At 43.4% G+C, this 21,279-nt stretch overlaps 1 protein-coding gene across 1 annotated transcript in view; it reads right to left on the bottom strand.

The window, feature by feature from the left end:
- LOC116978408 overlaps positions 1-20,886 on the bottom strand; it is a 35,481-nt gene extending 14,595 nt beyond the window's left edge. Inside the window, exons 1-8 of the mRNA XM_033029528.1 lie at positions 20,535-20,886; positions 18,291-18,560; positions 15,624-15,965; positions 11,701-11,949; positions 5,311-5,655; positions 2,811-3,083; positions 2,368-2,706; positions 90-356 (exon numbers count right to left, since the gene is read on the bottom strand). Coding sequence (XP_032885419.1) covers positions 90-356; positions 2,368-2,706; positions 2,811-3,083; positions 5,311-5,655; positions 11,701-11,949; positions 15,624-15,965; positions 18,291-18,560; positions 20,535-20,886 — 2,437 coding nt within the window. The remainder of the gene's footprint in view (positions 1-89; positions 357-2,367; positions 2,707-2,810; positions 3,084-5,310; positions 5,656-11,700; positions 11,950-15,623; positions 15,966-18,290; positions 18,561-20,534) is intronic.
- Positions 20,887-21,279: the final 393 nt, after the last annotated feature.

Genomic DNA, 21,279 nt, shown 5'->3' with positions numbered 1-21,279 from the left:
GAAATGAAAGAATTGCAGTTGAACGTGAAATGACGCAGGATATTAGAATTTAAAAAAATCTGAGGTGGTCACAAAGCTGAGACACTTACTCTTCACCTGCAGGTAATACGGAATTAAAGTCTTTGGTGTATTTTGATGAAACACAATACATTTCCACTTCCTTCTGGCTCCATTGGCGTTTGGAATAATCAGCTGTAAAGATTTCCCTTCATGTTGCTCCTTAAATGTTTCCTCTTCCACAGTTTTGTCATCATCATTGATCCAAACCAGTCTCATTGATTTGGTGACGTGAGACACAGAGCAGGTCAGGGTAACAGTGTCTCCCTCAGTCACTGCATCAGACGGCTCAGCTGTGACTGTTTAAGCAAGAAAATAATTGTGATTTTAATCAATGGCCATAGCTTCTACCCAAGTGTACTGTTATATTTTTCTCTAAATACCTGATATGTGCAAGGCCAAGTCAAAAATACCACTGACATTATGTAAAATTATGTTGCACAATTGAGTTTTCTCAATCTTTTACATTTTTCAAAAGCATTGCTCAATCAACTGCCGCAGCCGCTGCCTCCAATGTCCTTGTTCACGGTGCTGGCCACAACACTCTTTCCCCCTCTAGGGACAAATTAACCTTAACTGGGAAATTCCACTGACTATAACCACTCATGTATAGCATGATGACATGGTATGATTTGCCTGGATAGCGCACAAGCAAAAGTTTTTCACTGTATCTTGGTACACGTGACAATAATAAACCAATATCAATACCGCTCTCAGATAAATGAAGAGATGGGAGATACCATGGAAATTTCAGACACTCCCACTATAATCAAGCCTTTGATGAGAAAAGTGGAGAGTGGGTTGAGTGTGCCAATACATGGGCACTGGTTGGACCTCTGTATGATGTCACCGAGGACCAGTGAAGATGGGGCAGAGGAGGGGAAGGTTTATTTGCAAACAGCCAACAGCAGTGTCCATCATATATGGCAACAGGAGACAGAAGATGATGATAGAGGGTTGTTTTGCACCTGGATGCCTGTGACTAATGAGTCCTACAATGATGTGCTGTATGTAATCTACATGAATGACCTGAAAATGGATATGGGAGGCAAGATCAGTAAGTTCAAAAATGAAGCTGGAACTTATGGGTTCAATAAAATGTTGGGCATGTTATAAAAGGATTTGAATGAAATTAATTACCAGTGTCACCTCGAAGCTAATGTTTAAAGATTGTTTAGGTTAAAGCCATGTTGACATGTGTTAATAAACCATTGTTGGTGAAAGTGAAGTTGTGAATATAAATCATGGATAGACAGCATGGCTCATGAGCTGCACAATTTGTGTTCCTGGTTCCTCTCGTGAATCAGCACATGGAGGATCTCAGATATGGGTTTCATCGATTTTCATTGGTGTTGGGAGTCATTGAGGGCACAACTCGGTTCTGCTGGGGCAAGTTTCCAACTGGCTTAGCTTGTGTACATCTTGAAGGGCCCCTACCTGATCATGTGTCAGATCAGTGATGTGAACCAGGTGCAGGTAGGTTTCCATTGTTTACTTAGTGAGGAAACCCCTTTTCCATCCCATCACATCTCTAAACTTGTTCCCACCCAAATAGCTGGTAGCAGACCCTCACCCCAAGAAGACCTTGCATCCACAGTCCGACCCCCACACTCAGCAGGTCAGGCAGCATCTGAGGAGGGAGTGCACAGATGCTGTTTCAGGTGGGAGCCTTTTTCAGACTACTTGTAATGTCGTCAGTCCATTCCCTCCACAGATGCTGCCAGACCCACCAAGTGCCTCCAGTGCTTTATGCTTTGCTCATGATTCCAGCGCCTGCAGTTCCTTATGTCCTCACACTTCGTACTTGTGCTTCAGATTCAGGGCATTAATGGGCTATGGGATTTAAAATATTTACTTTTGTGACAAACACATTACTAACTGTGGGAATCAAAAATTTCCACCTTATTATTAATATTATCATTCAACATGCAGCCTTGTGATATCATATTAGGGCAAATTTTGTACTCAATAAAATGCGAATACCTTTGATTTGATCACCCGTTCACGCTAGTTATACCACTACACACCAGGAACAATTTACAGAGACTAATTAACCTACAATCCAGCACATCTTTGGGGTGTGGGACTAAACTGAAACACTGGGAGGAAACCCACATGATCACAGGGAGAACATGCAAGCTCCACACAGACAGCACCTGAGCACAGGATTGAACCCAACTCTCTGAGGCTGCAGCTCTACCGCTGCACCATTGTGCCACCCTAAATATTTGGGAAAGTTTTGAACAGAAGTCATATTCTGCATCACAATTACTTTATCATTGAAAGTGGTGGCAACATTCTATGACCAACCTGTAACTGTGATTAGTTCAATGGTCACATATTCATATGAACTCGAAGAACATGTATAAACTCCGGCATCTTCAAACCGTACAGGCACAATCCTCACACTGAAATTCTTGCTGGTTAAATTTCCCTTTATGATTTCCAGTCGATCCTCAAAGTAGTTCCTCTTGATATGGATCGGCTCAGACCTGCGAGTTGAAGCTATTTCCTTCTCTTGATTCTGGAAATGTTGTGATCTCCAAGTCCATTTAGTTTCACTGAGATCTGGAGAAGCTTCACAAATCAGGTCGAGTTTATTGTGATCTGTGACTGAACGATAAACTGTGTACATCTTGTTATGTAAATCTGCAAGAGAGGGTTGGGGAACAAAGAATTAGATTTCTACAGATGCTGAGATACAGATGTTCTGGAACTATTTAATACCTGCTGCAAGGCAGCTTTGGACTCACCATGATCCACTTTAATATTCGTGTTTGCAGTGAGAACAATGGAGCAATTTCTCCGCGCTTCACATGTGTACAGATTGGGATTTCCTGCTCCAACGTGTTGGACCATCAGATAGACGGTGTTATTCAGACGGATCTGATCAGTGTTGTTCCTCCAGTTCTGCTGAGATGAGCCTCTTGGTTTCCAGTGAAGACTAACGGTATCTGGGAGTCTGGAGATGGTACAGCTGAGGGTGATGTCACTGCCCATTACTGGCTTCGGTGAGTCTGCCTCAACTGTGGAAACAGACACATGACGTGTGGTTCAGTTCCCCACCAGCTTTCTGAACGACTGCGGGCAAAATTATATTTTTCTTGCAAACAGACAGTCGGCCGAATGACGAGCAGCCGTGCTCAGTGATGGCATCAACATTTCCAGGTAGTGACCACCTGTCCCCCTAGGTCCCATCCCTCATTTCGTCTACCTGCTCCTCCATGGAATTGGGTCAACTTTTCCCCGGATTGTCTGTCGGCCACTCATGCACCTTCACAGTTTAGGCTTGTCCCAGTCTGTGGGCTCGTGGGCTGGAAACCCCACCCTCTCAAGTCAACCCCCTTCATGTAATATAATTCACTAGCTCTCCCTCATGCTTTCCACCGCCAGGATCTACCACACCCTCTTGAGTGAACTCCACCACCACCCAGTGACTCTCATCCCATCCCAACCAGTGCCCCTTGACCCAACTCCCTGGATGCCAATCTGCCAGCCAGGACTCCACTTCACCTGATTACACACCACTCTCACCCACCATTCTCTGTGCCAACAAATCCTGGCCCGTCAAGTTACAAGGATATTGCAAGGACCTGAGTTATTTACAGAGATTAGGCAGGCAAGGACTTTATTCTTTGGAAATCTGGAGGCCGAGAGATAATCTTATAAAGGTGTATAAAATCAGGAGTGGATTAGATAGGTGGATGCACAAAGACTTTTTCCTCGGGTAGGGTAATCAAGAGCTTGACACTGCAAACCAGTGTTTCTCATCCCTGTTATTAATTTGCCTCATGTCATGGGACTTTAAACCTCACATGAGCACTCAGACCAACCACACCCCACAGCTATCCTGATTTTCTTTTTGTACTCAAGTGAAGGAAAGACATTAGTCCTTTGCATTGCATGTACTGTAACTGTATATGCTTAACAAAAAAGGTTATTGTCCCACTGCAGGCCATCTGTTTAACTCAAACTAAGCAGCCACCTTACGATATTTTCATGAAATAACTTTTAGCAGGCTGACTTTGTTAATGAGAGGGTAGACAAAAATGCTGGAAAAACTCAGCGGGTGCAGCAGCATCTATGGAGCGAAGGAAATAGGCAACGTTTCGGGCCGAAACCCTTCTTCAGACTGATGGGGGGTGATAGGGACTGATTGTTAATGAGAGGTTGGGTGGAAGTCAATGGGTCCACCTAGAACCATCAGCTGGTGGTAATGTAACGTCAGCACATTGCAGGTCTCTGCATCTACAACCTAATGGTGTGAAATATGCTTTGTTGATAGCAGGTGGAACTGCCCACTCTCTCTGTGTCTGTGTCCAGGAGGTTTCAGTGAATTGTCACAGAATTTAAGGGCCCAACACGTTTCATACCCGACCTCTCAGTTTCATCTATCCAGCATGGTGCAACCCATCTGTATTGTGGGCCACCATTATTATAGGGCAGGCATGGCTAAGGTTTTATTTTATTTTTCCATATTTCATAGTATGTTGATATTTTATATCACCTTGTCATTTAACGTGTTTTTAAATAAAATCATTATTTGTATCTTGTGAAACTATTTTTAAAAATCTACAATTATTTGATTGAAATGAATGAAAAATGTAGCATGAAAACAGGTCCTTCATCCCACTGTCCACTTTGACCTTCGACCACCTGAACACATTAGTTCTGTTATCCCTCTTTCTCATCCCTCGCTGCACTTTAGGGTCAATTTACAGAGGCTAATTAATCTGCAAACCCGTACATCTTTGGGATGTGGGAGGAAACTGGAGCACCCAGTGGAAACCCAAGAGAATGTAGGGAGAATGTGCAAACTCCACGCAGACAGCACCAGAGGTCAGGATTGAACACAGGTCTCTGGCACTGCGAGTGCCTTAAACTGACTTCAAATCTTTTAGAAATCCTAGGATCGTCTGAGGCAGTTGAATGCAGTAAAAAATAGTTGTAAAAGGGAGTCAGGGTGGTGTTGGAAGTGGGCTCAGGAAGCATCATGCAGAAAGTTGGTTACTACTCACAAGCTGCATTTCCGATTGTGGAACCAGGAGCTCAAAGCTGGTCAAGAACTGCAGCGCCACAAATTATTCATGTAACCTTGGGACAAGGAGGTAGGCGAGGTCAGGCAGTCAGTTGGATCAAGCACAATACAACCCATTTATTCTGTGGTGGGTTTTCTAACTTAACAATTGGGACAAGGAGGAAACTACATATTTGAAATATTTGTGTTGTTTCTTCATTCATTTCTGGACTTACCTTTGATTCCAAATAGTTCCCACTGAATCAGGATTTTCCCTCCGGGCTGTGTCTGAGTCCAGGTGAAAAGTCCAGCATGTTCAAAGATGGGCTTCCTGATCCTCAGATTAAGGGTACCCCAGTCCGCATGCATCCTCTGGGAAATGCCTGGTATTTGATTGTACTCATCACTCAATTGGACGGCCCACCGCTGATCATCTCTGTGAAAAGTGGCCAATCGCTTTGTGGTTTGTTGCCCTGAGTGTGGTCTCCATTCCCAGTCAATGGGGCCATTTCCAGGACTGTCTGGTCCTTTCAATACAAATTTGCCTTCCTGGTGGAAAAAGTAAATGGAATTCCCGCTTCCTGCAAGGAAAAGCGAATAGAAGTTGTAAAATTGGACCTCAATTCAACTCTGTAATTATTAGTACGATAGAGAATTTGTCTTTGGTAAATTTGCAGGTATGTACAGAAGTGACAAAGCACATTCACATCAGAGTTCACTACTGTCCTGCTGGAAAAGGGACAGTCCATTTCTCACAGAAACTCTGTTTATCATCAATAGGGGGCGCCGCATGATTGCAGCCTCGCCAACAGACTGTCTTTTTTTTTGTTATTTTTAGTGTGTTTTAAAAGTATGTGTTAAGGGCCTGTCCCACTTTCACGATCTAATCCACGACCTCTGCCGAGCTTGCCCTTGACTCATACACAACATGGTCATCACGAGGTCGTAGGAGGTCGTACGTAGGTCGTGATGCTAGTCGTAGGTATTCGTGGCATCAAGTAGGTCGTGATGAAAAATTGTAATTTTTTCAACATGATGAAAAATGTCCATGAGTAAAAAAGGTTGTGAATTAGGTTGTGAAAGTGGGACAGGCCCTTTAATGTTATCAGGTTTGTTTTATGTGGGGGGGTGGGGAGGGGGTCGGGGGAAACTTTTTTTCAATCTCTTCCCTTGCCAGAGATGCGATTGTTTTCTGGATCGTATCTCCGGTCGCTCTGCAGCCTAACATCATGGAGCTGGCGGCCTTGCTCGGGACTGACTTTGAGCCCACCGCGGGGATGTGGAGTTACCAGCGGAGCCGATCCCTTGCCTGCGATCGATGCTCCAACTGCGGCCTGCGGATTTCACCATCGACGAGCTTGCAGTCTCGGGTAGAGATTGTAGATTGGGAGCTCCAAGTGACGCAGAAGGTTTTGACCAGCCCCGACCCAGGGCTGAGATCCCCTCAATGCATGAACTTGATCACCCCGACGCGAGGGCCCAAATACCACTGGCTACAGGAGCCAAGATCGTCCCGTAAATGGAAGGCTCAAGGCCCCCGGCCGTGGGAGAACAAAGAAGGGAAGTGATTAAACTTTTTTTCACCTTCCATCACAGTGAGGTATGTGGAGGAGTCACTGCTGTGGATTTTATTTTAAAATGTATTTTGTGTGTTCTGCTGCTTTTTATTGGTATGGAAAATAAAATTCCTCATATGTTGCAAAACATACTTGGCTAATAAAATATGATTATGATTACGATTTATAATGGAATGGAATTTCTCAAATTTAAACTTTTACAAGATACCATTCTATTCATTTAGCTCATTATATAAAAAAATATATATTTTGCCAAGTGTGTTTTTTGAACCTGCAACAGTAGGTAAGGGAACGTCGTTTTCTTACTTACCTTTTTTCTACAGAAGGCTGTTGAAAGCTGGCGGGGGAGGAGTCTGCAAGCAGCAGGCAGCCAGCAATGGCCGGTGGCACGACAGTCTCCCTTATCGGGAGATTGTGCGACTTTAGCTCCGGGAAACCGACAAGGGAGTACTCCGGAGCAGTCAGTCCGACAAACTCGGACAACAGCCCCAAGGACCTACGCTACATGGGTCCGTGGGGCTGTGGAAATCACAGCGGGAGGAAGGACGTTCCTCCCGAACGGCAGGTTGACAACCAGCAACAACAGGTAAGATGATTTTCCTTACCTTTTTTCTTGATTGAAGAAAGGCTGCCGAGCTGCCGCTGAACAGCAGCAGGCAGCCAGCAACGGACGTCGGCACCACTATCTCCCATAACGGAAGCGAGTGCCAAACTTCACCCCAAACGGGTGGTGGAAATCGGAGCCAACAACCCACAAAGACAGTGGGTTGTATTTGTGTTTTGTCCCCCGTTTAAAATCAGGGGACAAAAGGAGAAAAGCTGCTGCAAGAGGCTGGGGCAGACAGCGGAGTCGCAGGCAGCCGGCAGCAGCTTAAGGCACGTTTATCTCCCGTAATGGGAATAGCTGTGCCCGACTTTCTCTCCCGACTCGCTCCCGCACCGGGCGGGAGAGGGAGCAAAACTAATGTTTTCCCCGCGCTGGGTCTGTACAGGAGGGAAAGCTGGACTAAGGAGTGTCCACAAGTGCTGCTAGTGAAGCTGGCTGGGGCAGACAGCGGTGTCGCAGGCAGCCGGCAGCAGCAGCTGAAGACACGTTTATCTCCCGTAATGGGAAGAGCAGTGCCGACTTTGGTCCCGCGCCGGCCAGAACACCACGGCTGGGCGGGAGACCATTCAAATGGGGCCGTTGACTTTTGACCAGTCAATAACGGCAGCAGACGGGGTGGAACGACGCTCACCCGTAGCAATGATTTAACTTGGACCTGCAGGTAAGAGCTGCGGTCTTTTCTGTATTTCCATGCTGATTGCAGGTGCAGAAACAACGGGCTGCGACAAAGCTGGTGGGCTAGATGGAATCAGCTGTGCCAGATGTCCTCCACACCGGCCATATCCACTCCATGGAAGGACAGTAAGGACAAAGCTGGAGAAGGAGGACCGTGGAGCAGCCGGCTGCCGGCTGCTCCACGGTCCTCCTTCTCCAGCTTTGTCCTTACTGTCCTTCCATGGAGTGGATATGGCCGGTGTGGAGGACATCTGGCACAGCTGATTCCATCTAGCATGCCGGCAGCCGGCAGCACTTGGATCACCCGTAGTGGGATCAGCTGTGCCTGATGCCGCCTCCGCACCGGCCAGATCCACACGGCCGGGCAGTAAGGCTAGACACAAAACAAACAAGGTCGTGGACTCAGAGGAGTCCGACTTTGAATCACCGCCGGCGGCCAGGCCCCAGAGCGCTGGAGCGGAAAGAAGCGGTGTATGGAGCTTTGCTCCAACGTGACAGACTCCGGGACATGGAGTCGGGTCACTGTGGGCCCTATGATAAACCCACAGCAATACCTCTTTGAGGGCTGCACAGTGCATCTACCTCATCAGAGGGAAGCACTGCGGGTCAGTTCTGGGCTGACCTGGAAGAGGGTTCCGCAGAAGAAAGTGTGCAGGGGGTGCAGGAACAAGAGAACCTACTGGAACCTAGCACCCCACGCACCCACCAGCAAAACTGGCGAAAGCTCGAAGAACCGGTACTCAAAAACATGAGTCTTTTAGGCCACTGCCCAGACCGGCCTTCTCGGTAGATGCGGGACCTCCAATGCCAACCAAACCGAAAATCCAGACCTACGAAAAGTAAACCTGCCACTGGTAACTATAGAGGTAGGTGGGTCTGGTCCCCTACAATATACAGTGGGCACGGAGCTGGGTGGAGATTACACTCTTTTCTGAATGCATGAAGCATGATTAAGCAGTATCCAGGGATATACAACAGAGTTTATACACAAGTACAGCCCTCCAGTTCAACATATACTGAACCGAATATTCGTGCTTTTTGATAAAGGGATATCAAAAGCGCAAGCTGAACTGAAGCGGCTTCACATAAAAGGTGTAATTGAGAAAACTCAACACGAACCATTAGAATTCGTGTCCAATATATTTATCAGAACAAAAAAGATGATGGTCATTGCATCATCATAGATCTGACAAAATAGATACCTTTGTTACTGCTTAACAATTAATTCCCTAAGGTTACTTCAATGGCCAGCACCGATTTAAAAGATGCTTACCATTCAGTGCCTATACGAGGTGACCACAGATATTACTCAAAATTTAACTGGATGGGACAACTCAGACAGTATAAAATATTGCCAAATGGGTTATCATCAGCCCAGGCTGTTCACAAAAAAATTGAAACCAGCCCAAGCGTTTCTACGGAAACGTATACACATGGTCATGGCATATTTAGATGACATACTCATTATGGGCATAACTTTGGAATTGGCCAAACAAACTGTAACAGCCACAAAAAAAGTTATTTGGAAAACTGGGATTCATTTTTCATCCAGTTAAATCTAAACTAACGTCTTCCACTACTATGGACTACCTGGGGTTTCACCATTGACTCAGTTCACATGTCGGTGACTCTGCCTAAGGGAAAGGCTACAGATTTAATAGAGGCTTGCAATAACCTCACTGACATCAGCAAACCATGCATCAGATTGGTAGCTAAAGTAATTGGCATAATGATGGCTGCCTTTCCAGCCACACAATTTGGACCTCTACATTACCAAAACATACAGAGAGCAAAATACAAGCACTCTAAATTATGCAGGTCACTTTGACAGATCTGTGAAACTACCAATCAAGCTGAAATGGAACTAAAATGGTGGATAGACAACACCTGGCCTTGTTCCTATCCAAGCATTGTCAGTAACCTTTCCATGGTACTACAAACTGATGCCAGTACACTAGGGTGCGGAGCCACCAATACCATACCACCGTGGTAGCATACATTAACCACAGGGTGGAAACAAATCGACGTCATGTGACAATCTGGCTATACAAATCGGCAATGGTGTATCCAGAGAGATATTTGGATACCAGCCACTTACCTACCAGGAAGACTAAATCCAGGTCACGCAAATTTAATGAACAACACACAACCATGGTTCCCAGTGGTATCAAACACGGAATCAGAGACATGAACATCCAATCTGTTCTGGAATATCTGGCAGGCCTCCACTATGATGAGGGGCTCAGTTATAGTGCCATCAACTGCGCCAGAAGTGCCCTATCGACTTACCTATGGCAGGGGACAGACCATTACACTGTTGGGACTCACCCACTGGTACAAAACCCATGAGGGGTACCAGATACTCCCTAATATGGGATGTGAGAATAATCCTGAAGATGCTCAGGAATTGGTCTCCAGCAACAGTTCTGTCCCTACACAGACTGACATTAAACAGTCATGCTAATGGTATTGGTCACGGCACAAAGGATACAGTCACTGCAAACACTAGACTGGACAACATGATTTTCTCAACAGAAAATATTAAGTTTCATATTAATGAGATAGTAAGCAGAACAGAAAAGGGATCAGCAGGCCTCAATACAATTAGGTCATACCTAACAGATGACCGTCTGTGTACAACAAGACATCTGTCGTTATACATGAAGAAAACTAATATCCTAAAAGGCAATGAAAAGGCACATTTTGGTCAGCCACTAGCAACCACACCAGGAGTGACGATCCAGACCATCTCAAGATGGCTGAAACCGTTGCTAACACAGGCTGGGGTGGATACTAAATTTTTAAAATCTTTTTCCACCAGGGCTGCAGCTACATCGGCAGCATACAGTTGGATGTACCAATGGACCAAATCCTCAAGGCAGCAGGATGGTCTGGAGGGGAAACATTCCAATTATTTTGTAATAAACCAGTAATGAAACCTAGAACGTTTGCAGAAACAATTTAAGTTCTGTAAATTAATTTAAACCCATAAAAGGGGTTATAAACTTGTGTTAAACATTTTTATGATTTCAATGTCGAATTCATGTCCAAATTATGTTAACACAATTCCTCCCACAGTCAAGGCAGACGTGATGCATGGACTCGTTCCACGGCATGAAATCACAGAGCTTTCAAAATCTTCACGTAGTCACTCACGTGACTCCGAAGTAAAATAGTAAGATTAAACGCGAACTTACCAGTTTGAAGTTTGATCTGTATTTTATGAGGAGTTACGATGAGGGATTACGTGCCCTCCGCTCCCACCCTGATCATATACTTAACTGGTGCCTCTTCTCTAATCTTACTATGTTTAGTCATTACAGTTATCTGTGATTTCACACCGCTGCTTTGAAGAATGACACGCATGCGTCCTGGCGGGCTTCTTCACGTAATCCCTCACCGTAACTCCTCATAAAATACAGATCAAACTTCAAACTGGTAAGTCTTCGTTTAATCTTACTATTATCCTACACACCAAGGACATTTACAATTTACAGAAGCCATTTAAACCGCAAACCTTTGGAATGTGAGAAGGAACCAGAGCACCCAGAGAAAACCCATGCAGTCACAGGGAAAAAACACAAACTCCATACAGACAGCATCTGTAGTCAGGATCAAATCAGGTTCTCTGGCGCTGAAAGGCAGCAACTCTACCGCTGCGCCACAGTGCCGCCCTATCATGACATGGATGGTTTTCTAGGAACGCAACCCATGTACAATCATAGAAATATACTGTTAAAAAGCAAACACCTTACCAAGTCACTTACCACTGGGCTCCAGATAAAATGGGATGAATAGCTGAGGCCTGTCTAGATAAAACACACCACACTTCCAGTCCCATTGGTCTTCATCAGCTTTCTGAATTGTCAGCCTCACTGATTTCTCATCCCCAGTCAGAGTCTTTTCTCCAACATATCTGTCATTGCCATTAATCCACACCAGTTTCATTGATGCAGTGACATGAGACACAGAGCAGGTCAAGGTAATGGTGTCTCCCTCAGTCTCTTCAGCTGTAACTTTGGAAAGAAGAAAATAATTTTTAGATTTTTAATATGAATTTTATCATTTGATACATCACCACCATTCTGGGCCTATAATCTGAAAAACAGTCCACTACCGATTTTCCAGCACAATTGGATCCAGAGCCTTTATGGATTTTCCATTTTGCCAGACCAACAGAGGTCACGATCCCCAACAGGAGTCAAACGATACCGGAAGGGTCTGCTTAGGCCGCCAGAGGGGCGAGATTCTAGCCCGCCCAATTGGCCTTGGAAGTTGACTATGGGAACAGATCTGCCAGCTATGGCCAGGCCAAAGTTCCAGAGCCCTGGCCGCAGGGGGGGGAAATTAGACCCACTGATCAGCCGCAGAAGCCCTGATGATGATGAGATCGGCCGCCTCACCCAGCCTAGGTGTCACATTTTTGAGAAGATTTCCGGGAGGGTTTTCAAGTGTGCTCTAGCGATTTGAATGGAATAAAGGAGATGCCAGAAAGTCAGTTGTGGACCTGTATAACATGGAAGAAAGAAAAATTGCACCATTCAATGGAAGGCAATACCAGTTATTAAAAGGGATATTTTGGGGGCGAGAAATGTATATGTCCTGATATCTTTCTCTGCTGTCCAAGGTGAACGATCTATACCAAAATCCAAGAAGCTGAAAATGTTGGAAATCTGAAATAAAAACTGAAAATAACCGAAGCTCTCTCTAGGCCAAACAACATCTTTGAAAGAGGAGCAGAAATAAAATTTCAGCTCTGTGATCCTTTGTATAGATTAATTCTGTTTCTATTTCTGCTTATAGGGCCTAAACCGGCCTAACAGTATTTCCAGCAACTTTTTCAAAATTCGAAGTTACGTTGATAAACTTGCAATCTTAAAATCAATTCCAGGTGAAAGATCCTACAAATTTGCTGTTAATATCATCGCATGCACTAATAATAATAATAATAATAATAATAAACTTTATTACGGACTCAAGGTCCAGACAAGGGGCAACATTACATTAAAAATGCATTGCATATCAAATATCATAAATATATATAAAATCATGGTATATCACATAAAAACATCATAATTTATATTTAACAAAAACCCACAATACTTAAGTTAAAAATCCAGATTAAAAGATGATCAATGTCCTACAATGAGACAACGATACCAGTGTCTCCACAACTGGGATTCGTAGCGTGTAGTGCTAACCCTTATGTTTGTCAAGGCCACAATAAGCACATTTTTAGAGTCATTTATCCTGCAAATGAATTTATACATGTGGTGTCTTAGGATAGCTTCTAAAGTACTGACTCCTGCAGCCACAAACATATTACTGGCACTACACCATCTAGGTTTCCTTAGCAGTGTTCTCATGGCATCGTTATATGCCACCTTTAGTCTCTGCATACTTGTCTTTAAATAGTTCGACGACAGGTGTGCAGTGTAGAGTGGTGTGCAATATGCTCTAAATAGCGACATCTTCACCACATCTGCACACGCACCAAATTTACGCAAGAGGATATTTGCCTGTACATACAGCATGCGTCGTTGCCTATAAATATCCTCATCATCTGCCATTTGTTCTGTAATAATATGCCCTAGATATTTTATCTTATTACAGACACTAAGATTGTTGTCAGACAATTTAAAAACAGGATATTTTAGGCATTTATCCTCTTTGGTTCTACAGACCACAACAGCACTCTTACTAGCAATATATTTAATGTCATGTTCCACACCATACACGGAACATTTAGTAAGGAGCTGCTGGAGACCAGCGCTAGATGGACTAAAGACCACAAGATCATCTGCATACATAATATGGTTCACTAAAATATTACCAATCACGCACCCAGTGTTACAGGCTTTCAATTGTTTAGACAGATCATCAATATATAGATTAAAAAGGACTGGGGACAAAATTCCCCCTTGTCTAACACCATTGCAAACCCCAAATTGGGGCTGAGACCCTATTGCCCCCTTTTATTTGCATAGTCTGGTGGGCATACCAGTAGGCCAGAATTCTAACAATGTATTCAGGCACCCCTCTTTGACTCATTTTACCAAACAGCTTTCTGTGATTAACACGGTCAAAGGCTTTGGAAGCATCAATAAAGCACATAAGGATTGAAGAGTTTTTGCCTCTATATTTGTTTACAATCTCCTTTAGGGCATATATGCATGTCAGTGCCATATATAGGGTGGAAAATATTGAGAGTAATGAGTCGATGGTGATTATGTCACATGAGGTGTATCAATGCCATGTTTAGCTTTAAAGCCAAACTGGTTATCTGTGGAGTTAACAAACTCATTTATTCTATCCAGCAGAACTCTTTCTAAGACTTTTGACAATATGCTGGCTAAAACTATGGGCCTGTAATTATTTAGGCTGCCTACTTTACCAGCTTTGTCCTTAATGACTGGCACTAACAGGACAGACAACATTGTGTCTGGTAACAAGCCATGAATCATAAAGCCAGTAAAACAAATAGCTAGGAGAGGAGCTATCCTCATACTCGCATACTTAAGATGTTCAGCAGAAATATGATCCAAGCCACTTGCTTTGTTGTTGGACAGCTTGTTCATGGCATGATACACCTCATGTGACATAATCACCATCGAGTCATTACTCTCAATATTTTCCACCCTATACAAGTCACCTTGGACACAGTTGAATAAAGTGCTATAATGTTGTCGCCAGTAGAGATGTTTTGCAACTGCTAAGAGCTCTCACTTCCTTCCAAAAATCTGTAGCATGGTTACTTAGCAGCTTCTTAGCCATGGAATCAGTCCTCATAGCGTGCTCATTTTACAGATGAAGCGAACAGCATACTTATACCTTGCATTAGTGAGCTTCTTGTGCTCAAACACAGGCCCCTGTCTGGGTCTACCTGCCATAGCCCATGATTTGGTGGCTTCACGGGCTTCAGTATGATACTCAGCTACATACTTATTCCAGCCAGGTCTGATGTTATGTGTCTTATTTTTATGCTTGCAGTTGGGCTTACTGCCTACATATAAGGCGCTTACTATATCATTATACATGGAGCAGATATCTCTCCTATGCTTCATATCTTTACAATTAACATTGCTACATATTATTGCATCTTTAGGTAGATGAATATTGCTTAAGGATTTATCTGTATGGGTATAATAGGCTAGGATGTCTTCCTTTGTAAGCGTTGACCAGTCCAGTTTTTCTGGATAGATAGATAGATAGATAGATAGATAGATAGACAGACAGACAGACAGACAGACAGACAGACAGACAGACAGACAGACAGACAGACAGACAGACAGACAGATAGATAGATCTCCTCTATGTGTTCAACCTTTTCAGCCTCCTGGCTGCAAGTGATCAGAAGCATATGCAGTTTCTTTGGTTCCCTGAGAGGACTCATCCACACACTTCCTGTCACAGGAGCATGCACACATTTTCTAACAGCATTTTCCGCTTGCTGAAACAGTGGTGGCTCTAACCCTTTCTGCTCTGCTTCCTGAGCTCAGAACTGTTTGGAAACACCCTACTCAAATGAGAAGTCTGCCCATCAATATCCTTTATTACTGAAACAGAGCACAGTTAAATGAGGAAGCCACAGCATTGCCTTTGAAGGCAGCTCTGACGCATTACTTTTTTTTGATGAATGTTAATTCCAATGTTTTAAGGTCAGAAATTGATTGCACAGGAATTCTCCTACCTTTCATTGTGATTAGTTCAAAAGTCACAATCCTGATGGAATCCATGGAACACTTATAAACTCCTGCATCTTCAAACAATACAGGGACAATCTTTGCAGTGAAATCATATCCATCAAACCAGGTCTTTGTAGTCGCCATTCGATTCTTAAAGTAAGTGCTGTTAAGATGGACTAGCTGATATCTTGATGCAGTTGCTATTTCTTTCTCCTGAATTTGATGCAGAGGTGAGCTCCAGGTCCATTCAGCATAAGTGAAGTGTTCATTTCGAAGATAACAGTTCAGGTGGAGTTCACTGTGATCTGTGGCCCCACGATATAGGGTGATACTGCTGAGGTATATCTCTGCAATACACATGAATAATAATACTATGTTAGAACAATGGATGCACAGATCCACAGATGTTTAGATGCACAGAGTCTCTTGCCCAGAGAAGGCGAATCGAGGACAAGATGACCTAGGTTTTAGGTGAAGGGGAAAGATTTAATAGGAATCTAAGGGGTACCTTTTTTCACACAAAGGGTGTTGGGGAACAAGCTGCCAGAGGGGGTCGTTGAAAGGCACTTTCCCAACAATTACGAAACAGTTAAACAGGTACATATTTAGGACAGGTTTGGAAGAATACGGGCCAAACGGGCAGCTGGGACTAGTGTAACTGGGACATGTTGGCAGGTGTGGGCAAGTTGGGCTGTAGGGCCAGTTTCTATGCTGTTTCATTCTATGACTATGACTCTCTAACAACCTTCTATGATATATCTAATAAATGACCATATATGATGATGGAACTCCATCAATGCTGTCTGTTTGATTTCTGGACAATTTCCCACTTTATCAAGTAAAGAGTAAATAAAAAATATATATAGTATTGATCAGAACTTTATAAAAATATTTATGTTTTGAAGAACTTCATCAAGTGATTTTCAGTTCAGGCTATGAACCATTTATATAATATATACAGAAGTGAAATTAACAAATAAAAGTTCCTCGAGTAAGTGATAATAAAATATTTTCTGTTTTTGATCATATCTGATTTTTTTTTTGGTGTGATATATGTTGGGTAATCTGGGACTCAGCGAGCACCAGAAAGTCCAATTGGTGGCCATTGCCATTTGGGCTAACATTTCTGGTGATTCAAATAAGGTTTGCTACAAGCAGTTGGAATCTGCATTTATCAGAAATAATTCCTCAATTAAGGTCCCAACCAATATTTTACTTGTATTAGCAAAATGTTGCTGCCAGAAGTCATCTAAGCCATGTAACGTGTGCAGAAGAGACTGTAGATGCTGGAAACTTGAGTAAAAAGCTAATTGCTGGATGAACTCAGCGGATTAAGCAGCATCTGTTATTATTTCATATCACCATAGGTACTGAAATACAGTGAAAAAAATTGTGTGTCTAGGCCAAACATGCCATACATTAGTACATCAGGTAATGTTATAGAGAAACAGAATGAAGAAAATAGTGCTACAGCTACAGAAAAAAATGGTCCACACTGACCATCGATCATCCATTCACACTAGTTCTACATTATCCATTTTCTCATTCATCTCGACACATTTGGAGCAATTTTACGAAGGCCTCTTAGCCTACAAAACCATATGATCTTGGGATGTGGGAGGAAGCCAGAACACCCGGAGGAAACCCATATGATCACAGTGAGAATGTACAAACTCCGCACAAACTGCACCCATAGACAGGGTTGAACCTGGGTATCTGGTACTGCGAGGCAACAGCTCCACTGCTGCACCACTGTGCTGCCCTGAAGATGGGTCTGACGTGAAGTGATCATTTTCGTGGGTTTCCATCAATCCAGGTCACAGTTGGCTACAAGTTCTGGGTTTTATCATTATGTCTATCTCAACTTCTGCAAATCTTTACACTTTGCCTTCTCTCCTTTCTCTCTTTCTATTTACACTTTCTCTATTCCATTGAATAACTGAGACTTGGAGCACTGAAGGAGGCCATTCAGCCCATCATCTTGCTACCGGCAAAGAGAAGCTCCTTCTATTGATCCCATTGCCCAGGTCCTGCTCTAAAGCATTATGAGTTAGATCCATCTGCTCATCCAGGTACTTTCCAATGAGATGGAAAGCTCTTGCCTTCAACAACCCTGGGAAAATGAGTTTCACACACATATCACTCCTGGTGAAGAACTCTCCTCTATTTCTTCCACTAATCTCCTCAGATCTATTCACAATTTATTGCAATCACTATTGAGTGAAAGATATCCTACTCCCTGTTCCCCTGTCAGGTCCTCACATCATTTTGTACGCCATGATCAACTCTCACCAGAGGGTGACATCTATCATCGAGGAACCCTACCACAGAAGGACCAGTTTCCATGATGTATCTTTAAAACTTAAAACTAAGCTTAGAGAGATACAAGAGACTCCAGACGCCGGAATCTTGAGCAATGAGACAAATTGCTTCTTCTTCTTCTTACGTATGGCGTGCACAGGCAAAAGTTGTAGGACAAGGTGTTCTATTTGATCTTATTTGATTGTGCATACCAGGCTGATTGCATTCGTCGAAACAGGGTGGACCACGTGAAGGTTGCAATCTCCCACCCCAAGACAAATTGCTCAAGGAACTCAACAGGTTAGATGACGTTTTGGATTGTGACCCTTCTTCAGACTCTTTAACATTTAATGTAAGTTATGAGTACTTACCACGATTCACAGAAAAATCTGCTTTCGTAGTATAAACGATTTTTCCTTTTTCCTGCACTTCACACACATACAACTTCCCATCCTCCACTGTAACATGTCGGATCATCAGATAGACTGTGTTATCCAAGCGGATCTGATCAGTGTTGCTCGTGTTCTGCTGGGATGAGCCCATTGGTCTCAAGTGAAGACTGACTGTATCTGAGAGTCTGGAGATGGTGCAGCTGAGTGTGACGTCACTGCCCACCACAGGCCGCTGTGGGCTAAATTCAACTGTGGAAAAACACATCGGTGAGATCCATCGGTAAGTGAGCAGTGGTGTGTACAGTCCAATGACTGGGTTCAAAGTGACCACAGGATGTATCAATTATCAGCATGTATCTTTCTGCATGAGAATCAGGCTAGCTTTGGCATAAGAACACCCATGACATGGAATGTTAAATTGACCTGAAAAGTCTCCGTCTTGCCCCACCAGGGTCAGGTAAGCAGACCTGAGCTTATGGCCTTGCACTTGAACTTATTGGAGAATTGGGGTTCAAAATTAGGTTGCATGGTTTGGATGCCATTTACAGACTCCTAGAGAACAGAAGCAGGCCCTTTGGCCCATTATTCCCTTGCTAACCATCAAGGACCCATGTGGAGGAATCCCATTGATCAACTTTACAGTGGATGTCTGTAGCCTATATTAACTATTGAAGCACTTGTCTGCATCTTCTGAAATGTTATGTGAGGATCTGCCTCCACCTCCTTCTCAGACAGTGTGTTCCAGATTCCAATCACTTTCTGGGTGAAAAACCTCTTCCTCACATCCTTTATGATCTTTCCCATTTCAAACCCATGGCCCTTGCTTTTGGACACTTCTGCCACAGTAGCGGGGGGGGGGGGGGGGTGAGATTGAGGCTGGTGGAGGATAGATTAAACAGATGTGGATGGGGTGGGGGGGGGCAGATGGAACCAAGTGGGAGGAGGGGAGCTGTGGTTTGCATGAAATTGGAAAATTCAATGTTCATACAATTGGCTTGGTTGCACAAGCTGAACCAGAGATGTTGAAATATTGTTCTTCCAATTTCTCTATTGAGGCGGAGAAGGCTGATGGCAAATAATTTGGGTGGGAGTGAATGGGGAGTTAAAATGATAAACAGTTTGACAGTATGGTGTTATTCTGTATAACACATTCTGGTGTTAGCTATTACCCAGCCTCTTCCTTTTACTCTTCAGTGGCATTATGAGTTATCAGAGTTTTATGGTTGTGACATATTTGATTCAATTCTACTGAAAGAGTGAATATGGGGAGGATGTTTCCACTAGTGGGCGAATCTAGGACCAGGGGCCATATGAAATGGTACATTTATACATTTCTCCACCGCCATCAGGTAGAAGGTACAGGAGCCTGAAATCTGCAACATCGAGGTTCAGGAACAGCTTGTTCCCCACAGCCTTCAGCCTATTAAACTCGCCATCAAACAAACTCTGAACTATAACAGCCTATTGCACTTTATCTGTTTATTTATGTATATATATATATATGGACTATGCTATATAGATACACTGAACTGTTCTGTGTTTATGCTTACAATATTCTGTTGTCCTGCAGCAAGCAATAATTTCATTGTCCCATCTGGGACACATGACAATAAACTCTCTTGACTTGACTTGACTCTTGACTTCCCCCAAAGTACTGAATTTTTATCATCATGTTATCTTTCACAACAGTAACATAGTCATATCCACTTTACATACAGGGCAGCTGTCAGCATATGATAGATCCCGATGTTCTGGCAAACTGTTTTTTTATCTGATCAAAAAAAATCTTTGCGATGGTTGATAAATTGAGATTTTCACTCAACATCAGGTGATGTAATTATCATATCAACCATTGATAATTGAAAATAGACACAAAAAGCTGGGGCAACTCAATGGGTCAGGCACCATCTCTGGAGAAAAGGAATAGATGATGCTTTGGGTCAAGGCCCTTCTACAGACTGAGAGCCAGGGGAGAGGGAAACTCGAGATTTCCCTCTCCCCTGAATCAGTCTGAAAAAGGGTCTTGACCCGTAACGTCACTTATTCCTTTTCTCCTGAGATGCTGCCTGTCTGCTGAGTTACTCCAGCTCTCTATGTCCATGTTTGGACATAACAAATATGCTATAAACCAGTATCTGCAGTTCCTTCCCACACAATCTCTCTACATTACTTAATTGCATTGTATCACATTACTGTAACTCTCTCCGATACCATCCTACTTACCTTTAAGTCCAAATATTTCATATTGTTTCACGATTTGCTTCACTGGTTGTTTTTGAATCAATGTGAACAATCCTGCAAAGTTAAATGCAGGTTGTCTTATCTTTATATATTGGATACCATGGAAAAGTAGTATGTCCCTGTACAAGCCGTTGTTTTCCCTGGGCCGATTCAATTCTAATTTCCAGTTGCCCCAACTTCTTTTGATAGTCGCCAGTTTCTGGGTATGTTGTCCTGAGTGTGGCTTCCATTTCAACACATGCTCACTATTATCTGGTCTCTCTGGTCCTTTCAGATCAATTTCAGCAGCACGATTTGAAAAGTAAATATGGTCTGGACCACCTGTCAACAACATTAGATCTAACATTAAAATATTTAATATTTCAAATGAAGCCCGACAACCCCACACCCACAAAGAATGACTGATTAGCATAAAACAAATGCTTTTCACTGATTGAACTAAACTAATAGTATTGGAATTCTTTAGGTAATCAACTATTTATCATCAGCTGATCATCTTGCCTTCATTGCTGCCACTACTTGTGATATACAGAGTCATCAGGGTGGCATTGTGGTGCAGGTGGTGGAGCTGCTGCCTCACAGGGCCAGAGACCTGGGTTCAATCCTAACCTCAGGTGCTGGCCATGTAGAGTATTGGTTATTTCCTGCGTATAGCCTTTGATTTCCTCCAATGTCCCAGAACGCGAGCGTTTGTAGGTTATTTGGCCACTGTAAATTATCTCTGGTG

Source organism: Amblyraja radiata, chromosome 11 (genome assembly GCF_010909765.2).
Source record: "Amblyraja radiata isolate CabotCenter1 chromosome 11, sAmbRad1.1.pri, whole genome shotgun sequence".
Taxonomy (NCBI): domain Eukaryota; kingdom Metazoa; phylum Chordata; class Chondrichthyes; order Rajiformes; family Rajidae; genus Amblyraja; species Amblyraja radiata.
Note: the sequence above shows the minus strand (reverse complement) of the source record. Positions and strands in the feature narration are given on the sequence as shown.